At 43.0% G+C, this 23,805-nt stretch overlaps 1 protein-coding gene across 2 annotated transcripts in view; it reads left to right on the top strand.

Annotated features, from left to right (window-relative positions):
• The window catches only part of BCL7C (BAF chromatin remodeling complex subunit BCL7C), a 354,033-nt gene that overhangs the window by 86,657 nt on the left and 243,571 nt on the right, over positions 1–23,805 (top strand). For both annotated transcript variants that reach the window (XM_044086222.1, XM_044086221.1), the window contains exons 2-3: positions 13,116–13,194; positions 14,689–14,797. In XM_044086222.1, coding sequence (XP_043942157.1) covers positions 13,116–13,194; positions 14,689–14,797 — 188 coding nt within the window. The remainder of the gene's footprint in view (positions 1–13,115; positions 13,195–14,688; positions 14,798–23,805) is intronic.

Below are 23,805 nucleotides of genomic sequence, written 5' to 3'. Positions count from 1 at the left end.
TCAGCTTCCAAAGCAAAGACTAAAGCAGCTCTAAATACAAAGAAACAAGTGCAGCATTCTCCTGGACAAACTTCCATGCCTAAAACAGATGCTCAAAATGGCCGAAGACCTAATTATCTTGATCAGGGGTTCCCATCCCCCTCCTGATAAGGTGTAGGCAAGAGAGAGAATATGAATCTTCAGATCAGGTTGCCATTTCCTCTGACTCCTCTTCTGAGCAGGAATACTCTCTTCCTCCCTATGAGGATTCTGACGCTGAAGAATCTTTTCCTTCAGCCTCTCCTCCTGAGGATTTATCTTTTGGAGAAACCTGCATGTTATGAGGGAGCACTTCACTGGGAGAGCCAAGACTACTCAGAAGCAAAGAAAAGGCTTAGAGATTTTCTTTTACTACCTCAGCACAGGCCGCTTGCTATTCCCCCTGTTAGACATTGTAGATGTATTTTCAGAGTCAGCCCTTTCTCCTGACTCTTTACCCCCTGCCAAACCAGACAGAGATACTACAGGGTTCCAGACTCTCATAAATTTCTTTATAAAAACCCTGCTGCTAATCCAGAAACTATTTCTCAGGGCCCCAAAGGGGTCAAGGCTTCTACTGCAAAAAACCCCATCTCCTCTGACAGGGATTCTAGGACACTAGACAGATGGGGGGGGGGGGGAGGGGAGGGAAGTTTACACTTCTGCTACTTTGGCTGTGAGGGCTTTAAATTGTCAATTTCATAGGCTTAAATATCAGCTATACTTAATGTCACTGCTGAAACAAAAAATGTTGGCAAATTCTGATTATGCATAAAATAAGGAAATGCAGGATTTATTGCATGCAACTGAACAAGTGGGAAAGCATACATTGCAATGTGGTTTTCATTCTGTAGAGGCCTCTTGCAGGGCCACAGTTACGGGTTCTGTCATTAGGAGGCATGCTTGGTTAAAGGAACAGATTCTACCTGATCACATTGAGGCAAAATTACTAGATGCTCCATAACAGCATGATACCTTATTTGGTGTTAAAGCAGAGGAGGTGTTGAAAATGGAAGACAAAGCTGAATCTATGCAAACAGTAAAGGATTTCTTACAGGTACAGCCACCCAGATTTAGCAGAAACTGGCCTCCAAAGAATTGGTCCTTTCCAGTGTCAGACCGACCACAAAGAGGCAGATACAGACGCCCTAGAGGCAGATCCCAGCCCCAGGGCTCATACAGGCCTAAACAGTGGGGCGCTTCTACCTCCAAAAGCGGAGAAGACAAATCACAGCCATACAGGAAACAATCCCAATGAATTCCCTCTGCCAGCACCAAGCACTTATCTCTTGGCAGCCCCCTTACGGCACTTTTTTCACAAAACTTGCACATGATCACCTAGGACAAATGGGTCTTGAATATAGTGTCCCAGGGTTACAGGTTCCACTTTCACACCCTGCCAAGGGCAAAAGGTATGCCAGACCTGCCACACAATCAATGGGCAGAGACACAAAAACAAGTTTCATCCCTCATGGACATGAGGGCCATTCAGAGAGTACCACAGCAAGAGCAGGGACAAGGATTTTACTCTAGGCTTTTCTTGGTACCCCGAAAGGACAAAGCCTGGAGACCAATACTGGACTGGTCTATTCTGAATACATTTCTGGACGTTCCAAAATTCAAAATGTTGACTTTGCAGCAGCTTCTGCCCATGCTGGGCAAGAAGGCTTGGCTTGTAACTTTGGACCTAAAAGAGGCATACCTGCATGTACCAATCAAACAATCTTGCAGAAGATACCTCAGATTCATAGCTGGCTCAATGCACTACCAATTCTCTGCACTGCCCTTTTGCTTATCTACTGCACCCAGGGTCTTCACAAAATGCCTGGCACCAGTAATTGCATATTGCAGACAGAGGAATTCAAATATATCCTTACTTAGACGATTACCTTATTCAAGCAGAGAACAAGAACATTCTACTAGAGCACCTGGCGTTTGTAAAAAGATTGATTTGCCTAGGGTACACAGTAAACGAAAAATCAAAACTAGTACCCTCTCAAGAGATAATATTCCTGGGTGCAAGCTTAAATACAACTGCCCAGATGGCTTATCTCACGCCAGACAAAGGCAACTGACTTCTTACTTCACAATGTTGGCAACAAAGACCCAGCTGCCTGCAAGAAAAATTCTGCAGGCCTTGGGTTTCATGGCATCCTGCATTTTGCTAATTCCATATGCCAGACTGCATATGAGGAAACTACAATGGTATCTAAAAAGTGTTTGGACTCGACATTGCCACAGCCTGGAAACATTGATTACCCTCATTCCTTGCCCTCAACAGGAGTTTCGATGGTGGCACAGTCCTGTCACCTCAACAAGGGACAGCCATTCAACCTACCCACAGCCAGGCAGTCATTAACAACAGATGCTTCAGATTATGCTGGGGGGGCCCACATGGCAGGAAAATGTATTCAGGGCACATGGCCCTCAAGCCAAATGCATCTTCATATCAATCAAAAAGAGATGCTGGCTGTTCAGAATGCCCTGACAGCTTTCAAGGACCTTCTCCATCCAGGACAACTACTGATAAGGACTGACAATACTACAGTCATGTGGTACATAAACAAGCAGGGAGGCACACATTCCTACCCCCTCTGCAGACAAGCCATGACTTTGTGGGACACAGCATTGACTTATCAAGTACATCTGCAAGCACAATTCCTGCCAGGAAAAGAAAATACTCTGGCAGACGAATTAAGCAGAAACATTATGGATCCCCACGAGTGGAAACTGGATCCACAAGTATTCAGCATGATGATAAATGGGGATGCCCAGACCTAGATCATTTGCCTCCCCTCACAACTGCCAACTACAGAGATTCTGCACAAAGACTTATCACAAGCAAGCATGGAAAGTGGATGCTCGCATTCAGCTGGAAAAACAGTATATGCCTTTCCTCCTCTGCCTCTCCTTCCCAAGGTACTCTTAAAGGTCAGACAAGAGAAGACAAAAATATTCTGATTGCCTCAGACTGGCCTCGCCAGCACTGGTACCCAATCCTAAAGAGCTTGTCTCAAGGCCCAGCTTGGACATTGCCTCTAATTCCTCACTTACTGAACCAACGAAACCATCAGATCCTGCACAGCCAACTCGGGACCCTAAATTTGGCAGCATGGTGAATAATGTAGCCATTCAGAACACACCTCTCTAAAGCAGTGAAATGTTATACCAGAGAATCTTATGCAGAAAAATGGAAGAGATTCTATGCTTGGAACCAGGCACAAGGAATTGACACGCTTGTACCAAATATTCCTCAGATTTTACAATACCTAACTGAGATGCTGGACAAAGGCCTATCCTTCGCATCAATTAAAATCCATGCCTCTGACATTTCAGCTCATTAAAATACGGAACCACCTATTTTTTCTCATCCATTGCTAAGGCAGTACCTCAGAGGGGCCAAAAACATAAGACCTCCAAGGAGAGCAACAGTACCTACATGGGACCTCAATTATGTCTTGGAGAAACTCACACTGCCGCCTTTTGAGCCAGCCAATACAGCTGAAATAAAGTTCTTATCTTAAACGGCTCTGCTCCTAGCAATAACCTCTGCAAGACTAGTTTGAATTACAGGCTCTCATGGCTGTGGAACCTTTCATCATTTTCCATCCAGACAGGGTTTCTCTGAGGACTAACCCTACATTTATACCTAAGGTAGTGTCCAGTGTGGCCCTTAACCAAACCATTCATTTGCCTACTTTTTATCCAAACCCACAGAATAAGGGTGAGACTACTGCATTCTTTGGACATACACAGACAGCTACGCTTCTACTTGGACAGAACTAAAGCTTTCAGAAAGACTGAGCAACTTTTAGTGGCATATGCTGCAGGATCACAAGGAAAGCCTATCTCGAAGCAGACTATTTTGAAATGGATAGGCCACTGTATTTCTGTTCACAACATGGCAAATCAATTTCTAAGGGCATTAGGCCACATTCTACCAGAGCAGCAGCCTTCCTCAGAGGGGTACCAACCAAAGACATTTTAGAGGCTGCAATTTGGAGTTCAGTGCACACTTTCACCAAGCACTACCATTTACCTCTCTACTCTAAATCCAGAGCAGGCTTTGCCACTGCAGTTTTGCAGGGCCTTATAGCCTCTCCTAATCCTGTTTCGACCTAGCCACCCTACCTCAGCTTTGGAATTCAACCAAAGTGTATTGACTGCAACAGTGAAACATGATTAACATAGTACAGTTGTGTGCCTACCATAAATGTAGATGTTCGAATGTATTCACTGTTGCAGTCCAGGTTCCCCACCCACCATCCCCATTTTCTTTGCTGGGACTTATCTGTACTTCTCTATCCTATACAATCTATGTGGTGTATTTGCTTGTAGATGAAGGAAATGTTTGTTATTGCATGCATACTTATTGGCATAAATTTTTAGCCTACCAATTTGGGGGCACCTGACATCTGGGACAAGAAAAACTGTAGAAAATGGCATCTGCTGCATCTTTTATACCCCTGGTGCACTGACGTCAGGGAAGAGGCAACAGCAACTGACGCCAGACCAAGACTTTGGAATTCAGGCCGACTGCGGGTAGCTTGCCAGCGGGATAACCTAAGTGTAATGACTGCAACAGTGAGTAAACTCTAACATCTACATTTATGGTAGGTACACAACTGTACTTTTTTGCTTTATTTTTTAAGTCAGTAACATAAGATCCTATAGTTTCACCAGGCTTTTGATTTCTTGTGTAAAATATGTGCCTTTCCATTGTAAAATTTGTTTGGTTACTTTTTTTAACCACTCTGGGTCTTTGTGTTTCAGCCTGTATTACACTGTGGTGGGTCTCCCCCCTCCCCTGCATATACAGCAGGTACATACACCAATGAACATTCCGTTTCAATGGCTTCCGAACCAGCTAAATTAAAAGCATGAATGCCTTTGTACGTGCGTCTTTATCAGAAAATGCAGCCTGTATGAAAGTATCACTATTGCTCAAACTCTCACCAGTGCTCAGCAGTATTATCCAGCACTAGTGGTCTGTCTAGGTCTATGAAATCCCTTTGCCGTAACAAATTACATTTAAATATTAGGCTAGACCAGGTACTTGTAATTATGCTCAATGCACAACTTTCTCTTAGACTTTTCTTTAACACTGAAAACACTGAACACTTTGGATATTTCAAAATGTTTTACTTGATGCAAAGTAGTAGTACATTGCAAAAAAACTGATCGTTTTAGCCTTTCCGTACGTTTTAACACTGGAAATTATTTTGAACACTTTTATATTTCGAATACTTTTATCAGTATGTCGCAATTTCAGACATTTCGTTTATCTCTCTAATTATTTTGAGCATTTAGAATGGTTTACCAAAAAGTGGAGATTGAAAAATCAGTTAAACGAGTTTAAGTACCATTGAATAACCGCTGACCTGTTTGCAAGTTGGCTCCTGTATATTCCTCCACTTCTAATTTCATGCCTCATGGTTTGCGAGCTGCTGCACTTTGGATCCCATTCTGACACCATGTCCACATGTCTCTTGTATTCAAATGAGACCCTGAGGCACTGTGATGGGTTCAAGTTTATTGTACATAAACACTTCAGGAGCTATAACTGGATTGCATGTCTAAACTAATTGACTCTACTTCAAACACACTCATGTGCATTTCCGCTTATGCCTGCATTTACTCTGACTACAAAGTGACACTGATCTTGTACGTGCTCAGTAACTTGTATGCATGTGCCATCTATCTACAGTGGCTGACTAGGTACAGTGCACACTATGATCTACAGTTCTGATCTCTGAAAGAAGGGTATCAGAATTGCAGGCTCTTATATTGTCAACCCCATGTCATTTTCCACAGGTTCAGAGTTTCTTTCAGAACTAATCTTTTATGCCTAATGGTGTCCGAGTTTACTTTAAGCCAGACTGCCCTATCGCTCCATTGTTTCCCTGAATCTAAAAATGAGGAAGAAAAGATACTGCATACCGTGGATGTCCACAGACAACTCTGTTACTATCTTGATAGAACAAAGTCTTTCAGCTCTCGATCAGTTCATTTCCTGCGAAGGTAAGAATGGACAACTTGCATCAAAGCAGACTATTTCCAAATGGTTGTCTAAAGCTATTACCTTTTGATGTTCATCGTGTTTCACTATTGCAGTCATGACTGTAGGGTTCTCCCCTGCTGGCAGGCAGTCCTAGGTCGGCCAGAATCCCAAAGTCTGGGTCCGGCATCGGTTGTTCAGCCATGCTCCCTGACGTCAGAGCGCCAGGAGTACAAAGCTGACAGCCGACGCCATGTTCTCCAGTCTTTCTTGCCGTGCGGTGATAGCAGTTCGCAAGTGCCGGTCGGCTAACTCCTGACAATTTTTTCTAAACAAACTTCAGTCCGAAGACTTTCTTCTCCTTTTTCCAAGCACTACAATCTACCTCTGTACTCCTAAGTCTAGGGCAGGCTTTGCATCTGCAGTCTTGCAGGGCCTTATAGCCACCCCCTCTACTTTATGACCTCCTCCCTTTCATTCTGCTTTGGGATTCTACCCTACAGTCATGACTGTGCAACAGTGAAACACGATGAACATAGTACAGTTGTGTGCACTTACCATAAATGTAGATGTTCGAGTGTCTTCACTGTTGCAGTATGGGTTTCCCTCCCTCCTGTCCCCTCTTATTTTTTCTTTTGTGTGGTTCCTTTTCTCACCCTTCTTCTGAGGTATATTTGCAAAGGGTATGGGACCTTACTCATTCTGGAACCCCTGACATCTGGGGCAAGAAAAACTGGTGAACATGGCGTCTGCTGTCAACTTTATACTCCTGGCGCTGTGACATCAGGGAGCATGGCGCAGACCAGACTTTGGGATTCTGGCCGACCGAGGACTGCCTGCCGGCAGGGGAGAACCCTGCAGTCATGACTGCAGCAGTGAAGACACTCTAACATCTACATTTATGGTAAGTGTACACAACTGTCCTTTATTCACACCAGAATAAGTCATGAATATTCAGAAGCCCTATAGCTGAAACACTTGTGTCCTTAAGGGATCATTTGCATATATCCCATGGGTCTCTACTACACGCACAGTGAAGACTCCAGCTTGGCTAGGATTTTCTTGTTTATACTAATTCGTTTTTTACTCTTGTTTGGATGTTGGTTGGGATATTTTGCAGTCCCAAGTTACCTCAACTTTCCTATCCGGCAAGTAAATGAATCGGTCACAGTCGAAACCAAATATATTGGGGAAATATAAAAGAACCACCTTGATGGAATGCCAGTAAGTTTAAGTAAGACCTGAAATTAGTGTACCCACTTTAATGATTCTGTTTATAAAGATCAGCAAAAATCTGAATGCTGCCATAAGGAAGATCATATGTAGAACAAGAATTAAAATTGGCGTTCAAATCCAGAGATAATAGTAAGCCTTTTAATGATATCGGGTAATTAAGGAATAACATTCGGAGGTGCTCTAATTTATTATATTCACTCCATCCTTAAATACTCATGTTATACTTGCAGATGTTGCTAGTGTCAGTTTCACACCAAAAATAGTCACTGAAGTTGTGCAAACTCCAGAATCCATTCCTACCTCCCACCCCCTCCAAATTAGCATGCAATATGTCGTAACTAAACTTTCTGAAGATAAGAACTGTACTTCTGAGCTTTAACAATAGACCTGCTTGCTTAATTAATGGTGCCAAGCATGCCTTCTCTGAAACTGTCTTAAAACTGTTCATCCTTGTCATAGTCACAGGGTATGTTCTGGAGGTGTGGAATACTGCTATTGATATGCCCTATCGTAAAGAGGGCTCTATGTCAGATCCCAGGAACTGTAGCATGATCAGCCTAACAATAAGTTGCATTGCCATGTAATGAATAATATCGGATAAGCTCCAGCATTAAAAAGTTTTATTGTTCTGGACCTGCAATAATAGGGGCTTCATCAAAGGAAAGTTGTAACTGCTTAGTTTAGTAAATTTCTCTCTCTCTCTGAAGCTGTAGGTAGTGGTCAGGCAGTTACCTGGATCTGGTCAAGGCCTAAATGCGAATATAGGGAAGTTTAATTGGCTGATGGATGAAATCCACATAGTTGTAGAAGTAGATGCCACCTCGGAAAGCAAAAAGTCATAGAAACACCCCCCACCCCCCGGAGTTAGCACTGGGCCCCTCTCTGTTTGACATCAGCTACTTGGATTGCCAGACCATTGACTCAACATATGGCTGACTAAGTTTGCCAATGACTGCAAACTAGGTATTGATTACTCAGTATCCAGACTAGACCATATTAGTGGTAGATAAATGCATCGAAGCATAGCATTGTCACCTTGGTATACATGCATTTTTACAGCTGCTGCAGTATAAACAGCAGTCCTGAAACTGATGCAGTTCTCCAAGATCTCTGCACATTCATAGACAACATCCCAATCCTTTGACCTCCACATAGAAACGATAATGAGGAAGTTCTTCATTCTAGCCCAGTTAAGAGGGCAATAGATCTCTTTCAGGTCCGAAGAAATCAGTTTTGCTCAGTAACTCTACCCTGGTCAGACCAGTGATAGAATATAATTGTTGCTTTGTTTGCATCTGTTCAAACACATTATGCTGTTGACTCCTGGACTAAAGTCCCTCTGCTGTCCAGACAGGCTTGAAGTTTTATCCGTCTATTCTCTCTGTTGCAGACACATGTACTGTGATGGTATGTCTGATTCTGTGCTGTTAAGGACTGGACTGTTGATTACGTACAACTTTGCAAAGCAAATGACTTCAGAAACTCTGAAACTAAAGACTATAATCTCCTCTTTCAACAAAAATAAGACATGCTGAAAAGACAGCTTTATTGCACAACACTTCTATCACTGGAATAATCTGTTACATATAAGTGTTGATACCTTTTTAGCTTCTTTTTATGCTGGATCATAGAGCAGTTACTAGTCTCCTTGGTTGTTTACCCATTAGCAAGAAGAAAACTACTAGGGTAACCTTGGTGACAGGTTGGGTCCTTCACTGCTTCACCTGCCAGTTGGAGCGTGCTGTGGTCAGACTTGGTTCCTCGGAAAACTCATGGTTTTCCCTCTTTCCCTTTAATGTAGCTCTTCAAGCACTAAGGGCTAGACATGTTCAGGTAATAGTCTTGTATTTGCAGACTCTCTGCTGTTGGCAGGATTTTCTTAACGTGTCAAACTCCTCTGTTTTAGGGATTCAGGAGATCCTACAGAAATCATGCCTCATGCTGTCTCTCAGGATACTTTTTTCTGGGATGCATCCTGGATTCCTTTCTGGAAGGAGGACTTTTCCTTTGGACAAAAGAGAGCTGGACAAATAACTCTTCCTGACCTTTTCCAGCCATTCTTAAACTGAGGAAATTTCTCAGGATTTTGATTTTCATGATCTGTGATTGCTATGATTCTCTTAACTTGACGTCACATATACATTTATTGGTATCTTGGATCAGTCTGGAAACTGCATCTGTGCCCTTTATCGCTTAGATTTCAAAGCTGTGGATTGTCGAAATGAATTTGGTGGGTGGACCAGTATGTATAAATCTAGGTTTTCCCTTAAGCATCGGGTTCAGTTTGTCACATCTGTTTCTTCAGACTTTTTATTAGAGGGACTAATTTAAATGTGATGAAAGTGAAATGGTTTGTCGAACAAACAGGACAGACAAAAAAGCTTCATTGTCTGAGATATTGCCAGTAAGTTTAAGTAAGACCTGAAATTAGTGTACCCACTTTAATGATTCTGTCTCTGGTACTCTTAAGTTTTCACAGGCAACACCACAGCGATGTGTATACTCCTAAGGCAACACCACAGCGATGTGTATACTCCTATCAGGGATGTCCAGATCTTGCTGTATTTGCAGACTTGTTGTGGTTGCCTGGGAGGTAGCAGTTCAGGTCATTTTACTCTTCAGACTTCATACGTTCTCAAATGGAAACACTTTCTGGGGGGGGGGGGTGTCCAGGAATTGATCCAACTGTGTAAAACATCACAACTGGACCTGTTTTCCTTCTTTTGGAACTGATAGTTAAAGAACTTTTGCTCCAGGATCCCTTAATTTCAGGCCTGGAAGACTAAGGTTTTCTCATTCCCATTGATGAGTGTTCCTTTATCCCCCCCAGCTCTTTTCACTGATATCCAGAGCCCTTCTATAGATCTAGAGAAACTATCCAAAGAGAGTGATGAATTTCTTTCAACCCAGACAATATTGATTCTCTTTTCTTTTGAAATCGGCCAAGGGCAAAATAACACACCTGTTCTCACAGATTCGATTTAGTCACACAACACAAGACTGGGGTTTGTTGTACTCCATCCTAGATGTACTTCATTTGTCTGCCTAGATGTAATTTTGATATGTTTCAAGTACCTTCTTTCTGAGGGTGTGCAGTAAGTGTTAAAGGAGGTTAAAAAAACTGACTAGTAATTCATTTCTGTGTAAATGGAAAATATTTTCTAGTTGATAACCATACTATGAATCTGGTCCCTTTTTAAGGTCAGTTTGTCCCTGGTTCTTGTTTTTGTAAGAGTAGCCATCTTCTGGCCTCTTGCTCTTTAAGTCAAGAATTACATGGCAGCTATTTCTACTTGTTTGCCCTTGTATCCCTCTTCCCCCTTTCTTACTGTCCTTCAGCCAAGCGTTGTGAAAGGAATATATATCCCTCTACCTTATCAGCTAACTCCTCATTAGGATGCTGTGTGTTTGAAAGGTTTACTCTTCCATTGAAACCAGCTTATCAGGCTGTTGGAGGTTCTTAACCTGGGCAACTTCTGTTGCAGAAGTTAGAGCAATGAGAAAAACAAGAGTATCTGAGCTGCCTACCCTACCTGAAGTCCTAATAGGACAGGGTTTCTGTGAGAACTAATTCTTTATGCCATTAGTGGTTCAGAAGTCACCTTAAGCCAGTCTTTTTGTTGTCCTTTGTTCTTTTCAGAACATAAAAACAAGGGAGACAGAATTGTTTTTACTGTGGATGTCCACAGACTGCTAATACTATTGGAACATTACAGGAGCCTTCAGGAGACTGATCAGCTATTTGTTTAATTGATGATATGAGTACAAAGTACCAGCAGTGTCAAACCAGACAATTCCCAGATCATTATTTCTTTCTGTTCTCAGCATTACAAGTCACTTGCAGGCATGGTTAGGTCTCATTCTACCAGGGCATTGGCCTCTTGTGCCTGTTTTGAAAGGGGTGGGCTCTAAAAGTGTTGTAGAGGTAGTATCTTGGCCCTCTATTCATACTTTTCAAAGCGTTATTTACTGGGTTTCTTTTCTAGGTCTGGAATTGCTTCTGCTATGACCATTATTCGGAGGCACCTGGACTTTTAAATTTCCCTCCTACCCATTTTATTTTTCTAAGTTTTGGCAATCTAGCCTTATAGCTTAGGCTATTGCAACCATGATCTAATATTGAAAATAGTATAGTTTGTGCAAGTAAAATGTAACCATAGCAGTAGCAATCCACTCCCACTATATCCCCCTTGTTTTATTTTTGATGTGTAGCTTATTTTACCTTTCCTAAGAATTTTCTTTTTGGGTCTACAGCCCCTGTTCAAGCAAGAAAGCTTTAATGCTTTTGGCATTCTAACTTCCTTTTCTATGTGGCGCTGCTCAAGCACCTGGCAGTGCACATGGAAAGGTGCCTTAGCTGGCTGGTTGGTTGGCAGGATTTTTTATAGCTTAGGCGACTGAAACAGTGATCTGTTGCAACATCCACCTGATAAGTTTTACGTGTGCAACTGAAAGGATAAGTGGTTGAGATTGTGGATACTACTAGCAGAAGTGGTGTTTGCACGGTAGCTGCACAAGTGACTGAGTGTGGAACTGAACAGTCTGGACGGATCATAGCCCACAAAAATTATACAGACTTAGAACACACAAATAGAAAGCAAAACTACACAGTGTAAACTGACGCTGCTACTTGGAGACTGGTCAGTTGAGATAGTTTCGGTGTCTTGAGTGGATGCCCTGAGGCCATCTCCAGCAGCAGGTGTACTAACACAGTTCACTGTGAGGATCCCTAGGGCAGATCCAGAAAATGCTGGAGAAGTGAAATCTCTTGTCTCTCTGGGAATCCCACAGGTTGAGTTTGTGACTGATAGTGGCTTTAGAGACATGTTAAGCCTTGCTACCCTTACCAGGACAAGCAGTTTAAAAAAAGTAATGAATACATTTATGTATTCTGTAGGAGGTTGAATTTGCATCTTCCACTGTCAGTATTGAATCTCTGCAATGTCTGAAATTTCTACTATGCCACAGTTGTGTACCTTTAACATTCAGAAGCATTCTGTAGTCACAGTGGGACGACTTAGACCATAAAAATTGCTTCATGTACAGAAAATTAACCAACTTTTATTTCACTCTTATTTGTTGTAGTATTGTGTTTTTCTGTGACGTAGGTCAGTACATCTAATTTGGTTAAAAGATCTTTCTGTACTGATGCCAAAGCTGCTAACGGCAGTCTGGTGATCTCTTGCTAGTTTTGGAGATTTGGCCTGCAGAGTACACTGCAAATGTAAGCACAGAGATGGCTAAATTTGGCAAGGGGCCAGGAAACGCCGTCTTAAGTTTCATTGGTGTAAGAGTTTTTCTATTCCCCTTTTACTTTATTTTACTTGATCTTTGGTTACTTTCTTTCTGGCATTCATTGTTTATCTTTTTCCCCCCCTGGAGTTTTTGTGCTGTATGAATTTTAGTTTTATAAATGTACATATTTCCTGAACTTTTTTGTTTTTCACGTCTTATTGCTGCTACCCCAGAATAGTGCAGACAGTAATGTGACGCACCTTCCTCCAGCCCCGGTTTTGGATATTCTAGTTATGAATTGGGCATGGCCCTTCATAGCCATATCCGTTTCTATCAAGGACTGTAAACACGCCTTCTTGTTGCAACACTGATGTGCTCCGCTAATTTTTCCATTTAAAGATAAATTTCAAGTTAATGTCAGCAGATGCTACAAGAAGTGGCCATTTGTGAAGTGTTCAAATAAGTACCATCAATCTCATTTTTTTTCTGTGTATGCTTTTGTAGATCATTGGTGTGGTGGCTAGGGTCTATAGTACATTGTATTCTGTCACATTTATGTATTAAATGTATACTTAGCATAAAATATTTCTGCACTTTCATTAATTCTGACCCCCCCCCCTGTCTGTAGGGAGAAGAGGTGGGTCACAATTGGAGACACTTCATTACGAATATACAAATGGGTTCCTATTGTGGATCCAAGAGAAGAGGTAAGTGTTTTATTCTTCTCTGCTGTTTGTCCTCTTGTCCGTTATCTGTATCTGCTGTCCACCCACTGCTTTGGCTGTCAGAACTCCATGCATTCAACAGAATGTTTGTTGTCCTTTTCCTTCAGGCTGATAGGACACACAGACTAGTAGTTGTATTGTCTTTCTAGTTTCTGTGGTGTAACAGAACATGGAGAATTTTTTTTCCCAGTCCCTCATGATGGGCTTTCAGAGTTTTTTTTAGCAACTTGTGCCTATAGTTTCCCTAACCTGTCGCAAGATGTGCTGTGTAACTTTTCTTTATTCCTGATTGATTTGGACCTTTGACTTTCAGCTTTAATAAGCTTAAATACCAAAGATGTGAGCTAGCCTAGAAAAGGGACACAGGATGTGTTAAACATTTGTGTGGATAATGCGTTATGGGTATTTATTTGCCAACCGATTTTCCTTCCCACCCAGAGCACTCTTGCGTACAATGGTGTTTTTTTCTGCTGTCGTGTAGATTAAGCATGTGTGAGTAAAAAGCATTTTTCCTTAAATATTTTGCAACCCAAGATATTTTTTGTAACCTTAACAGTTTGTTGTGTTCCCATTTTAGAAGGGTAATATTTTATTTTTTTTCCACGCAAGTTTGTTGGAACCACAGTTTGGTTTATTCTGTGGCACTGCTTTTTTTGTGTTCAGAATTTGATTTGAAACGACAGCTCTTTTTAACAAGAGAAGGACAAAAGAACCCACTGTCTAGACTCTATGGAGAAGGGTTAAGGGCAGGTGCTGCTGACCTCTGTTAGAGGCTGGGGGTTGTTGAAGATGCCTGACCTCCTGAGATGCTGGTGGAAGTTTAAGCCATTAGGATACACCAGCATCTGTGCTCGTTATACTCCACAGAAAGACTGGGCAGGGGCCTAAGCAGTTTATTAGGGGAATCCCATTTCTGAACTGTGTGGCATTACCAGGATGTTACAAGTATTGCATCTTGTGTTTTGGTGGTTCCATTTTGGGGTGGGCTTAAGACAGAGAATATTGCTGGTAGGTTTTCGGCATCTGCATTCTATGGAGCATCAGACGCATTGAATAGAATCTGTCATGGTGGGGTTAGAATGATTTAGGAAGAGTAATGATTTTCTGAAGCAGCTGGTGATGGCTACTGTTAACTTGCTGTATTTTGGCTTCTTTGTGTTTTGAAAACAAGTGACTGTTTTTCAGAAACATTGGCGTCTTCTAGAAGGTGAGTGCTTCTGGCATAATGGTTTATGCTGTCTTCCCAACTTCAGCAGTAGTTGGAAATTTAAATTTCTGTCCGACCATATTTTCTGACTCTGTGTTCAGGCAACATTGTTAAGCTAACTGCTTACACTTTGTAAGCTGCAAACTGCACAACTTCTACTCTTTTTTTTTTTTTTTTTGCTGCTGTTGGTTATGCTTGTCCTAATACACATTGAGGAAGAAAGTGTTTCTGAATGCTACACAATGTTCAGTTTCTTGTGCTTTATGTAGGAAAAGAACAGAATGTTGACTCCTGTGGAGCGGCAGAAGGAGAGAGAGCGTCGATCTCGACTGTTGAGTCCGAAAAATAACTCTTCCCTTCTTATGTTGGATTTAAATGGTATGTAATTTCTTTGTAGCAAAAAGAGTAGTGAAGGTAGGTCTTCCTCTTCATGGAAGTCAAAATTGAGTTTAAATGGCAGGTAAACTATGTTCTCTTGCATATGCTGTATTGGTTACCAATATAATACAGAGTCATCTCCACAGCACAGTAAAGGACTTGAAATGGTGTGTTCATCTTCTTTGCACAGTAGGACAAAAGCCAGCAGGACTTAGTCCAGCTTCTAAAACTTTCCCAGCAGTCCCTCCCATTAGTCAACTTCCTGTGAGAAGAATATTCTAAATGTCTGTTGCCATAGACTAACTGCAATTAAAACTGGCCCCAAGTTATTTTGAGTTGATTCTGTATCTTTTTGTGATAAAGTTTTTATAGTTTTTCTTTCTTGCTGCTGTTGAAAATACTCAGCTGTACCATTCTCCCACTATAGACCTTTGTTCTATCAAACTATTACTATGTATCAGACATTCAACACTGCTGAAGACAGTCTACTCTCATGTCAAAGGTTAGTTTCAAAATGTTGGTTAAGCACTTATGCCAAAGGTGGCTGTTTTTTCTTCCTGCTCACCTGGCTAGCTTTACTCAGATTACCTTTCTCCAGTTTTACAGCCACTTTGCTTTCCAATCTTTTTGTACCTAATTTCTCCTCCTCGTACTGTACTTATTTCCTAAATGTTTACTCTCCCTCCTCCTCTCACACCCCACCACTAACTACAGTTCTTCCTCTGTCCATTTATCTTCCTGCTCATTTCCATAACTTCTCCTTCTATATCTCCCTTGTCATTTTTCAGCTACATTCTACTTGTCTGTCTAAATTTTCTAAACTCAAAAACACCCCGGTTTGATCTTTTCCCAGTAGCCTTCATGCTATAAATACATCAGTTGTTAATGTATGTTATTTGTGTTCAATTATCAGATTTATGTTCATTTCTGTTTTTGTTGAAATGCTGTGTTCATGTAAGAAATTATTAAAAAATCATGTAAATAAGCTCATGTATAGATGTTTTTACCTTGCAGATGTTCATCGTGTTACCCTGCTGCAGTCATCACACTTGGGGTTATCCTGTCGTCAGGCGGTCCAGCAGTCGGCTGGAATTCCAAAGTCTTGGTCCGGCGTCTGTAGCTGTCACCTCTTCCCTGATGTCAGTGCGCCAGGGGTATATATTTAATGCAACCGACGCCATTTTCTTCAGTCTTTCTTGCCGCGCGGTGCCCGAAGCAGTTTGCAAGTGCCGGTTGGCCGACTCCTGAGTTTTTCGAATTTGAATTTCAGACCGAAGTCTTATATAAAGCTAAGTACCCCGTTGGGGAAACTTTTCTTGCCTCAGACTGATGTCAGAAAAAGTTAACAATTGTATTTTACCTCATAAGGATTTTCATTCTTATTGCATATTTTGCCTAGGCCCAGACCACAACGTCACTACTTGTCAGTTTTGTGCTAGGTTTAATAAGCGTACTATTAAAAGGCACTTTGATTTTGCACGACATTACTTCAGTAGGAAATTTAACTACACCATGCCGTCTGAGCAACCGACTACCGGCATGCACAAAAAACACAGAGATAAGGACAGACAGCCCAGGCCTAAGCCAGATTCCGAGGCCTCTGCCAATCCGGTCTCCGGTCCTCAGTGAGGCTCAGACGCAGCCCCTGACTACCGCAGTTCTGGAACCAGAGACCGCTACGGAAATTTTGACTGAATGTACCAGGCCGACGCAGCCTTTTACTTCAGGCCCCTCCGACGACTTTGCTACAAAGGACGTCGGTGCTACAGAAACGCCATCGGTTTCTGAAGGTGTTTTCAGACCGACTCTCACCATTAAAACATTTTCTAAGTCGAAGACTCCTAAATCTAAAAGGACTGCACTTCAGTCTCCTGTTCAAGGCCCCATGCCTAAGAAACAGATGCTTCAAAATGGCTGAAGATTTGATTTCTTTAATCAGGGTTTCCCAGCCCCCTCCTGACAAAAGGCCTAGACAAGAGGAAGATTATGCATCCTCTGAGCATATGTCCATTTCTTCAGACTCCTCTGAGGACCAAGACTACTCCTTCTCTCCTTATGAAGATTCTGATGCTGAGGACTCTATTCCCTCAGATTCTCCTCCTGAAGACTACTCCTTTGGGGAAACTTTACACACTGAGGGAACATTTTCACTGGGAAGGTCAGGACTACTCTGATTCAAAGAAAAGGCTCAGAGTTTCTTTTACTCCCCCAACACAGACCACTTGCCATCCCACCAGTTTTGGACATTGTGGATGATGTCTATTTAGAATCCAGTTTCAACCCAGACTCTCTACCTCCTGCTCCGGCTAAGCCTGACAGATACTATAGTGTGCCTGATTCCCACAAATTTCTTTACAAAAGCCCTGTAGCTGACCCGGAGACCATCTCACAGGGTCCCAAGGGGGCTAAGGCTTCTATGGCTAAAAACCCAGTACCTTCTGAGAGGGATTCCAGAGCACTAGACAGGTGGGGGAAGAAAGTTTACACCTCAGCCACACTAGCTATGAGGGCATTGAATTGTCAATTTCACATGCTTAAGTATCAGCAATTTGTAATCTCTCAGTTAAAGCAAAGAATAACCTCTTACTCAACAATCTGAATTGAAAGAAGTACAGGATCTGTTGCACGCCACTGAGCAGGTGGGCAAACGTACCTTACAATGTGGGTTTGGTTCTTTGGAGGCCTCCTGCAGAGCAGCTGTCACTGGGTCTGTTATACGTAGGCATGCTTGGTTAAAGGAACAAACTCTGCCTGATCATGTTAAAGCAAAACTATTGGGTGCTCCCTTACAGCAGGATGTTCTTTTTGGAGTTAAAGCAGAAGAAGTTTTAAAGAAAATGGAAGATGAGGCAAAATCTATGCAGACAGTCAAAGATTTCCTACAAGTACAACCCCCTTGCTTCAGCAGAAACTGGCCAACAAAAAATTGTTTCTTTCCAGCCACTGACAGACCACAGAGGGGTAAATACAGACGCCCAAGGGGCAGAGGACAACCACAAGCCCAGTATAAACCTCGCCAATGGGGCTCTACAGCACAGAAGGGAGAAGACGGGTCTCAAACCACCAGAAGGCAAACTCAATGACTTGCACCTCATCCGGCCAAGCAGTACTCTTGGCAGCCCCCTTGGGGGGGGGGGGACTCGCACTTTTTGCAGACAACTGGCACATTGTCACAAAGGACAAATGGGTCCTAGACATAATTTTACGAGGATACAGATTCCACTTTCACACCTTGCCAATGAAAAGAGGAATGCCAAACCTGCCACAAAATCAATGGGCAGAGGCACAAAAGCAAATTACAGCTCTCGTGGACATGAGCCATTCAGCTGGTACCTACTAGAGAGCAAGGCCAAGGATTTTATTCAAGACTTTCTAGTGCCCAGAAAGGACAATGCCTGGAGACCAATTCTAAACACTTACAAGTACCCAAATTCAAGATGCTAACACTACAGCAGCTACTTCCCCTGTTGGGCAAGGAAGCATGGCTAGTAACTTTGGACCTCAAGGAGGCATACATGCATATCCCTATCAGACAAAATTGCAGAAGATACCTCTGTTTCATTGCAGGTTCAACCCATTATCAATTCTCTGCACTGCCCTTTGGTTTATCTACTGCGCCCAGAGTTTTCACAAAATGCCTGGCACCAGTAATTGCATACTGCAGACAGAGGAATTCAAATATATCCATACCTGGACGACTGCCTCATCCAAGCAGAAAGCAAAGACGTTCTCTTACATCATCTGGCCTTTGTAAAGCATCTACTAAACTGCCTGGGGTACACAGTAAACGAAAAGTCAAAACTAGTGCCCTCACAAAAAATGACATTCCTGGGTGCCAGTTTGAATACAATGGCCCAAAAGGCTTATCTTACTCCAGACAAGCAACTACAACTGACTCAATATTTCAAGACAATGGCAGTAAAGTCCCAATCAACTGCAAGAAAAATTCTGCAGGCTTTGGGCTTCATGGCATCTTGCATACTAATAATACCATTTGCAAAGCTGCATATGAGGAAATTACAGTGGTATCTAAAAAGCGTATGGTCTCAACACAGCCACAGCTTGGACACAACGATCTCTCATTCCCTGCCTACAACAGGAGTTTCTATGGTGGGCACAGGATGTCACCTCAACAAGGGTCAGCCTTTCACCCTACCCACAGCCAGGCAAACTATAACAAATGCATCGGACTATGCCTGGGGAGCACATATGGCAGGACAGTGTATTCAGGGCAAATGGACTACAGATCAAAGGCATCTGCATATCGATCAAAAAGAAATGCTAGCTGTACAGAATGCCCTAACAGCTTTCAAGGACTTCTTACACCCAGGACAACTAATAATAAAGATGGACAATACCACAGTAATGTACATAAGCAAAGGGGCACACATTCCTACCCTCTATGCAGGCAAGCAATGACCTTGTGGAACACAGCACTGACTTACCAAGTTCAACTACAGGCACCATTCCTGCCAAGAAAGAAACACATTGGCAGACGACCTAAGCAGAAACATCATGGATCCCCACGAGTGGAAACTGGATCCACAAGTATTTGCAATGATGACTCAAAAATGACGCCCAGACATAGATCTGTTTGCCAAACCCCAAAACTACCAACCTCAAAAATTTTGCACAAGGACATTCCACCCACAAGCTTGGAAAGTGGACACCCTCTCTTTCAGTTGGAAAACATTAACAGTGTGTGCCTTTTCCTCCACTGCCTCTTCTAGCAAAGGTGCTGCTGAAAGTCAGATTAGAGAGGCCACAAATGATGCTCATTGCACCAGACTGGCCACGCCAGCACCGGTATCCAATTCTAAGGAACATGGCCTACTATGGATTTTACCACAGATTCCTCACCTGCTCACCCAGCGAGACAATCAGATTCTACACAGTCAGCTCAAGACTTTAAACCTGGCTGCATGGCAAATTACCTAAACAACTAAGCCAGCACCTGTATCCAAAGCTGTTATGGTTGTCATTCTGGAGGCCAGGAGACCCAGCACCAGGAAAGCCTATTCAGACAAATGGAAAAGATTTTGCGCCTAGAACCAGGCTAAAGGCCAAAATCCCCTTGCTTCAAACATTCCTCAGATCCTACAATATTTAACTGAGATGTTGCACAAAGGACTTTCCTTTGGATCTATTAAGATCCACGCCTCAGCAATTTCGGCTCATTACAACACGGATCCTCCTTTACTTTCACATCCACTCCTAAGACAGTACCTCAGAGGGGCTAAGAACATAAGACCGCCCAGGAGAGCACCAACACCTACTTGGGATCTCAACTTTGTTCTGGAAAAGTTTACACTGCCGCCCTTTGAACCAGCTTTTTCAGCTGATTTAAGTTTCGTTCATGGAAAACCACCCTGCTGCTAGCAATAACTTCAGCTAGAAGAGTCTCAGAGCTACAGGCACTAATGGCAGTGGAGCCTTTACTCATTTTTCATCAAGACAGTGTCTCTCTACGAACTAACCCTTCCTTTATGCCAAAGTTGGTATTCAGTGTGGCCCTAAAAAACATTTACCCATCTTTTTTCCAAACCCCCAGAACAAAGGAGAAAGACTCCTGCACTCTTTGGACTTTCACAGGCAATTACGCTACTACTTAAATAAAACTAAGGCTTTCAGAAAATCTGACCAGCTCTTTGTAGCCTATGCTGCAGGATCACAGGGAAAAGCGATCTCAAAACAGACCATTTCAAAATGGATAGCACATTGCATACGTATCTGCTACACACAGCATGGGAACCGGTACTTGCTAGCATTAGGTCCCCACTCCACCAGGGCTACAGCTACATCAGCAGCCTTCCTCACGGGGGTGCCAACCAAGGATATTCTGGAAGCTGCAACTTGGAGTTCAGTGCACACCTTCAAACACTATAACTTACCTCTATATTCTAAGACTAGAGCTGGTTTTGCCACTGTAGTTTTGCAAGGCCTACTAGCTTCTTCTAACCCTGTTTAACTCCACCACCCATCCTTAGCTTTGGGATTCAACCCAAGTGTGATAACTGCAGCAGGGTAACATGATGAACATAGTACAGTTTTGTACCTACCATAAATGTAGATGTTAGTGTTCACCCTGCTGCAGTCCAGGTTACCCTCCCTCCATCCCCTCTGACCTAGCTGAACCTTTCTATACGATACAACCTTGTGGTATATTTTCTTGTAGCTGAAGGTATGCTTTGTAACTTCATTACATGCTTCTTTGGCAATAGGTAGTGACCACCTACTGGGGGGCACCTGACATCTGGGGCAAGAAAAACTGAAGAAAATGGCGTGTGATGCCTCTTGTATACCCCTGGTGCACTGACGTCAGGGAAGAAGCGACAGCAACCGACTCCGGACCAAGACTTTGGAACTCTGGCCGACTGCAGGACCACCTGACGGCAGGATAACCCAAGTGTGATGACTGCAGCAGGGTGAACACTCTAACATCTACATTTATGGTAGGTACAAAACTGTACTTTAAAGAAAATGGAGGACAAAGCTAAATCCTATGCAAACTGTTAAGGATTTCTTACAGGTTTAGCCTCCAAGATTTAGCAGACACTGGCCTACAAAGAATTGGTCCTTTCCAGTGTCACAGACCACAAAGGGGCAGAGACGCCCAAGAGACAGATCCCAGCCCCAAGGTTCGTACAGGTCTAAACAATGGGGTGCTTCTACCTCCAAAAGTGGAGGAGACAAATCACAGCTGTACAGAAAAACAGTCCCAATGACTTCCCCCTGCCTGCACCAAGCACTTATCTTCTGGCAGCACCTTTAGGGGGAAAACTAGCACTTTTTTTCTCAAAATTGGCACATAACCCAGGACAAATGGGTTCTAGACAGTGTCACAAGGCTGCAAGTCTCACTTCCATACCCTGCCAAGGACAAACGGTTGGCCAAACCTGCCAAAACATCAGTGGGCAGAGGCACAAAAGCAAGTCTCATCCCCTCATGGACATGATGGCCATTCAACAAGTACCAGAGTAAGAGCAGGGACAAGGATTTTATTTGACTGTTCTTGGTACCAAGAAAGAACAAGACCTGGAGACCAATACTGGACCTATCTATTCTAAACACATTTCTGGATATACAAAAATTCAAAATGTTAACTCTACAGCAACTTCTGCCCATGCTGGGCAAGAAGGCTTGGCTTGTGACTTTACACCTCAGAGGCACACCTGCATGTCCCAATCAGACAAACATGCAGAAGATACCTCAGATTCAAAGCTGGCTCAATGCACTACCAGTTCTCTGCACTGCCCTTTGGGAAGACCCTGGGCGCAATAGATGAGCCAAAGTGCCTGGCACCAGTAATTGCATTCTGCAGACAGAGTAATACAAATATATCCTTACTTGGACGATTGCCTCATTCAAGCAGAGAGCAAGGACTTTCTACTACAGCATCTGACGTTTGTAAAGAGATTGCGAACAGGCCTAGGATACACAGTCAACGAAAATAAATCAAAACTGGCACCCTCTCAAGAGATAATATTCCTGGGTGCAAGCTTAAATACAACTGCCCAGATGGCTTATCTCACGCCAGACCAACAAAAGCAACTGACTGACTTTTTCAACCTGTTGACAACAAAGGCCCAGTCATCTGCAAGAAAAATTCTGCAGGCTTTGGGTTTCATGGCATCCTGCATTCTACTAATTCCATATGCGAGACTGCATATGAGGAAACTTCAGTGGTACCTAAAAAGTGTTTGGACTCTACATTGCCACAGCCTGGAAACAATTGCCCTCATTCCCTGTCTGCAACAGGAGTTTCAGTGGTGGGCGAAGGCTTGTCACCAGAACAAGGGACAGCCATTCACTTTACTCCCAGCCAGGCAGACATTAACAACAGATGCATCAGATTATGCCTGGGGGGCCCACATGGCAGGAAGATGTATTCAAGGCACATGGTCCGCAAACCTAATGTATCTACATATCAATCAAAAAGATGCTAGCTGTTCAGAATGCCCTGACGGCCTTCAAGGACCTACTTCATCCTGGGCAACTACTGATAAAGACAGAACACCATGGTCATGTGGTATATAAACAAGCAGGGAGGCACTCATTCTTACCCCCTTTGCAGATTAGCCATGACTTTGTGGGACACAGCATTAACTTACCAAATACATCTGCAGGCACAATTCCTGCCAGGAAAGATAAATACTCTGACAGACGAATTAAGCAGAAACCTCATGGATCCCCACGAGTGGAAATTGGATCCACAAGTCTTCAGCATAAGGAAATGGGGATGCCCGGATATAGATCTATTTGCCTCTCCTCACAACTACCAACTAAAAAGATTCTGCACAAGTACTTACACAGACAAGCATGGAAAATGGACGCCCTATCTTTCAGCTGGAAAAACTTGGCAGTATATGCCTTTCCTCCACTGCCTCTTCTCCCCAAGATACTCCTAAAGGTCAGACAAGAGAAGCCAAAGATGATACTGATTGCCCCAGACTGGCCCTGTCAGTACTGGTATCCAATCCTAAGGAACTTGTCTCAGTGCCCGGCTTGGACCTTGCCTCAAATACCTAATCTACTATCCTAACAAAACAATCAGATCCTGCACAGCCAACTAAAGACCTTAAATCTGACAGCATGGCGGATAATGTAGTCATACAAAACGCGGCTCTCAGTAAAGCTGTAATGGATGTCATTTTGGAGGCCAGAAGGCCTAGTACCAGACAATCTTACTCTGGAGAGAATTCTGCATTCTTTGGACATACACAGACAGCTACGCTTTTACTTGAACAGAACCAAAGCTTTCAAAAAGACAGAGCAACTACTAGTGGCATATGCTGCAGGATCACAAGGAAAGCAAACTATCTCAAAGCAGACTATTTCAAAAGTGGATAGGTCACTGCATTCGTTTCTGCTATTCACAACATGGCAAGTCAGTGCCTAAGGGCATTAGGCCACATTCAACCAGAGCAGCAGCCTTCCTCAGGGGGAGTACCAACCAAGGACATTTTAGAGGCTGCTACCTGAAGTTCAGTGCACACCTTTACAAAAGC

Source organism: Protopterus annectens, chromosome 10.part0 (assembly GCF_019279795.1).
Source record: "Protopterus annectens isolate FY-2018-M chromosome 10.part0, PAN1.0, whole genome shotgun sequence".
Taxonomy (NCBI): domain Eukaryota; kingdom Metazoa; phylum Chordata; order Ceratodontiformes; family Protopteridae; genus Protopterus; species Protopterus annectens.
This window is presented reverse-complemented; position numbering and strand designations above follow the sequence as displayed.